This window comes from Brassica oleracea, chromosome C9 (assembly GCF_000695525.1).
Source record: "Brassica oleracea var. oleracea cultivar TO1000 chromosome C9, BOL, whole genome shotgun sequence".
Lineage (NCBI taxonomy): Eukaryota > Viridiplantae > Streptophyta > Magnoliopsida > Brassicales > Brassicaceae > Brassica > Brassica oleracea.
In genome coordinates, this window is record NC_027756.1 from 34,126,439 (window position 1) to 34,131,738 (window position 5,300).

General features: G+C 33.0%; 1 protein-coding gene across 1 annotated transcript; it reads right to left on the minus strand.

The window, feature by feature from the left end:
• Positions 1-1,981: 1,981 nt before the first annotated feature.
• Positions 1,982-2,996, minus strand: LOC106314847 (NAC domain-containing protein 89; the record flags this gene model as incomplete). The annotated part of the gene is given in 4 exon segments (XM_013752658.1): positions 1,982-2,323; positions 2,513-2,578; positions 2,580-2,738; positions 2,889-2,996. Coding segments are annotated over 4 exon segments (675 nt in total), but the record flags the coding sequence as incomplete, so codon positions are not given.
• Positions 2,997-5,300: the final 2,304 nt, after the last annotated feature.

Sequence of the window (5,300 nt, forward strand, 5' to 3'; positions counted from 1 at the left end):
TTAAGTATACGACTAAAAACATTAAAATGACATGTATCAGTTCGATGATTGATTTGAAAACTTTCAAAACCATATGTAAGATAAAAGTAAAAATAATTCAAATGTGAAAACAATACTGTTCACTTTTTCAAGAATGTGTTCGAGGGGAAAAATAAAATTTTTATGTCATAATTTGTTTAATGTCCACTAGAGAACATTATATTAACCTAAAATATATGAAGTGTGTATTCTTTCCCTATATAAAAGCTACGAAATTACATAATATGATTTACATATATATGACAATTAATGATTATTAATAATAAACATTTAATAACAATTTTTGCATCCTTCTTCATTTTGTTTAATTTTATATTATTAAAAAAATAAACAATCACATTAACCATATAATAAAAAAATTAGATTTTTTCTTATATGTTATATTTGAAATTTTTTAAAATGACATTAAATTACAAAAATGAGGAAACCTTATATGTTATATTTTAAAAAAAAACGACTTTAAAATACAAAAATGAGGACACCTTATATGTTATATTTTTCTTATATGTTAGATTTTTTCTTATATGTTATGTTTTGAATTTTTTAAAACGACTTTAAATTACAAAAATGTAAGTTTTCCTTGAGTATACAACTAAAAACATTAAAATGACATGTATTAATTTGATGGTTGATTTGAAAGCTTACAAAACCATATGGAAGATAAAAGTTAAAATAATTCAACTGTGAAAATAATACTGTTCACTTTTTTTAAGAATGTGTTCGATGGAAAAAATAAAGTTTTTATGTCATAATTTGTTTAATGTCCAATCCGATCAACCCATGATGTATTAATTATAGTTTTGTTCCATCATTTTTAATAAAAATTGATCTGATCTATCGGAAAGAAATTATATAATAACAACAAAAAATATTGTATATATATAAATAAAATTATCAAATATATAAAAAAAAATATTGATAATATATAAAAATAAACTCACCCTGCGCAATGCACAGGTCTTATCCTAGTTGAATCCTTAAAATGCAAGTTATAAGTACTATAATCAAACAACCACTTGATAGCAAATAATCAAACTATTCCGTAATCTGTAAACCGAGGGTATGAAATGAAGTTAACTTGCTTGGCTTGAGAATGCTTACAGCGAAATCAGTTTGGTAAAACAGCTTAAACACGTTTTCACCAAAAATAATGGTAACATGTTTCGCCAAAAAAATCCTTGTAAAGTTACAATATCAGTACAATGATCATCATCGCTTGCATCGAACTCTTCTTCACCTTCTTCATCCGTCATATCATCGAAAAGATCTTCATATTGACGGTTATCCAGATCAATAAGAAGGATGTCATCAGTTTGTTGTTCAGATACTTCGACTTCAGTGATACACACTTCTTCTTGCAAAGGTGATTCTTCTCCAGTGACTATTCGTCCACGAGGTGTAACTTTGATAGCAGCTAATAAAGTTATTCCAAAATCTCTAAACCGAGGGTATCAGTTTGGTAAAGCAGGCTTAAAACATGTTTTCACAAAAATTAATGGTAACATGTTTCGTCGTAAAAGCCTTGTAAAGTTACAAGGACTTTACAACGAATTTTCTCTTTCCTAGTAAAATCGACGTAAATTTACATGTAAATTACCACGAAATATTTTCCTTGTAACTTTACTACGATTTTACGACGAAATTCAGTTTTGTCGTAAAATCGTAATAATTTTCTCATAAATTTACGAGAAATATATTTCCTCGTAATTTTTTCAGGTTATAGGCATGTTTTCTTGCAGTGACAACAGTTATCAATGGATGAAACTAGTCTTCCACTATATATTACGGAGTGAGGTGTGATTTGACTAAACTATACCCCCATCCATTTGTGAAAACATCTTATTAAAAGCGTAACCAATATCGATTTTGATTTATAACACCGGTTTGGTTCAATAAAACGAACAAGAAAACACCATTGGTTCTTCTTACTACTTCCATAGCATTACTCTTGATAAAACAGCATTACAATGAGACCAACTACACCTATAATAACGTCCCATCTTGCTCGGTTGACCCATTTGATCGAGTATACACCCATGAAGCAGCTCGACAGTGGTTCCGTGCCACTGATCCCTTTCCCTTTCTTTTCCTGTGATGGTCTTTCCTCTAAAAATGAAGCCATCTGTCTGTCTATCATGTTTGGTAAAGGAAGTATCCTTATCGCCATTGATGCTGATTCAAGTGTTGGCACTTCGTTTGGTGTCTTCCCTGTCATCACCACTTCATCAAGATTGATGATATCGTCCCTAAGGATATCTCCATAGAAATCCTCTCCAGTTTCCACCTAAACACACACACAAAAATTTCATCAACAAGTACGAGAATCAGAATCAAGAACCATCAGCATGCGCTACGTGAAATGTTTCTAATATATTCTCAGCTATAAAAAAATGTATATAAGTGCGTACAAAGTACATCCATATTCATCAGACAAGACGTGGAACAAAAAAAAAACAAAACAAAGGGGGAAAACCTGTAGATTTTCTGGTGTTTCAGTGAGATGGTTGTCCCCTGATTCACCTGCAAGGTAAAAATCAACCATGTCTGTCCCAATCAAACGGGCTCCCTGAACTAGCGGCACCATTTTGCAAGATCATGTGCTTATCGGCTGCTAAATTTGGCTCTGGTGGTGCCTTCTGACTTGTACAAGTACGAAACTCTCTGTTCCTCCTAAGCCGGCAAACAACCAAAGCATCTTCCTAGAAAATTCACAGAAGATACGGTATCAACTCAAGGCAAAGACTAGAATATAGTTCAAGTAGCCAAAGGTACCTCTTATGTAATGGTTAACAACAACAAAAAAATGTACCTTAGAATAGTTGTTTTTTTTTTTTTTGACTAATTTGTACCTCAGAATAGTGTACCATAAATACTCCTCCTTTCATGCAGTACTCGTGCATAAGCCACTCAGTTATTTGGCCTTTTGGTGCACGACCAATATGAAAGAGAAGCGTTTTTAGTTAAAAGTTAAGAGACGATTTCTTATATTTCGCTAAGAATTCTACATTAATGATGCTCTTAATTTAGTTTACTACTACAAAGCCCTTGACCAGTAAACCCATATAGGAGACTCAAACGAAAGTGTCATAAAAGCATTTTTATCCAAGGATACTAGAAGGGTTCTTAGCGTGTGGGTCCCGCGTAGGATCCATTTTTTTTTAAGAAACCGGTTACCAAAACTACCAAATATTTTTCGGTTCTTAAGGGTTTCTTACACTGTTCGCGGGCACCACTGACACGTGGTGATTCGCGATTGGTTCGTTTTTAATTTTTTTTTTCTAAATTCGAAAAAGTAAAAAAAAAAAAAAATTAAGAAACCCCATTTCGGGATAATGATGCTCTAATGAAGTGAATAATACCGAATTATTGGGAAGTTCGATCTTTGGGGATCTCAAAATACATATATATATTAATATAGTTTCGTAGTTTTAAAACTCCCACAATTAAATACTAATATTAATATATATATACATGTATTTTGAAATCCTTAAGGATAGAACTTCTCATTGGGAATGCTATTACAAAGAAAACTATTTATTTTCAGTGTGAGAGTTACTTGAAACCACGAAGTGGACGCTTGCGAGTTGTGACCAACTTAAAGTCCTTTTTCAATATAAGAGTGTGGAATACATGAGAACAAGGCAAAACGGTTGCTTATTCGGCAGGAAACATTAATTTCTCCAGCTAGCGCAAATCGCATACGGGTGCAGCCGGTTCATGTAGGGTGCAAGCACTTTAAAACCCTCTAACCCGAACACATCCGATCTATCAGCATGCATCCGACTGCTACGTGAAGAAATCTCCATCGGAACTGCACAGGATGAGTGAAACACATCTCCGATATCACTAGTCTGATTTGTCATTTACACTACAAATTTAAGATTTGATCAAGGAGAGTGGAGAAGAACGAGGTGCAAATAGCTAAATTGAAAACACCAATTATTAAAAAACATAATAATAAATATGTGTATATGTTACCCCACACATATTACTGGAGTCCGAGAAAGATAAAGGGTGATCAGAACTGTCAAAGTGACTGCTCATCGAAACTGTTATAGTCAGAATACTCATAAGGCATGAGTGCCCGATCGTGAGACTACCTGTTGAAAAGTTTATGTATTCCCATTGTACAAAAAATATTAATTAAGTTTACTACAAAGTATAAATTTATATTACTAGTAACATAAAATTGTAATCCCAAGTATTCACCCATGTCTAACCATCGATCTGTCCACTGACAGTTGTTATTACTAACATCAATGTCCAAACAATAGTGTGATTGATAGGTTCATTCAACTTTTCAAATTTATACAGACAAAGGAGACAGCGAGATAAACCACACACACACTTGATAAAATCACACTGACAAGATCTCTATATCTGACAATGTTTTTAGCATTTGACATTTTCCCTAGTGGCATCCAGAAATGCTTTCACTCTACTGTATCTAGGGTTCAACGTTAGTGAATTTTTTTTTTTTTATCGCTGAATTAATCATTCAAATATGAAACTTATGACCAACTGGTCTACATAGAAGCAAAAACAAGTATTGTAAATATACCCCAGTACAACTAAAGAAAAAGAGAAAGAAAAAACACTATTGTAGAGTATATGGATACCAGTAGGTACCATTCAAATTGGAGAAACTAATAAACCTCAATATTTTCTGATTCAGAGATCTTCGTAGAGGTGATAACAGTTGACTTGAGAACCATCAGGGTATTAGAGCATGATTATTGGAGGGTTCTTAAGGTGGGATTCTTATCAGAATATAAGATCATGTTTCTTAATTTTTAACTAAAAAAGCTAAGAACCGGCTCTTAAATAAGAGTTTTAAGAGACGGTTCTTAGCTTTTTTAGTTAAAAGTTAAGAGACGGGTTTTTATATTCCGCTAAGAACCTCATCCTAAGAACTTCCCAATAATCATGCTCTTAGACTACCCTTTCCGCTCTTTCCAATCAACTCAAGGATTAAGGATTTCTGCGGTGTGAGCTTCCAATCTACTGAAGCTTTAAGAACTGAGAACCATTAAAAACCGTTATAATCCAAGCGTGGTTTTCCAAACCACAAGCAAGAATTAAAAACGCAAAGACAAAACCAATCATGACTACCATACTCTAAGGCAAGCAACCATAGCCAAAGAAATAAGACAATTAAACGACAAGAGACTGAAAACCAAACTCAATGAAGAGTGAATCAAACTTGCCCGGTTGCAGTAGATAACCATCGATGTAAAACTATTTCAATATCCAAACAAGAT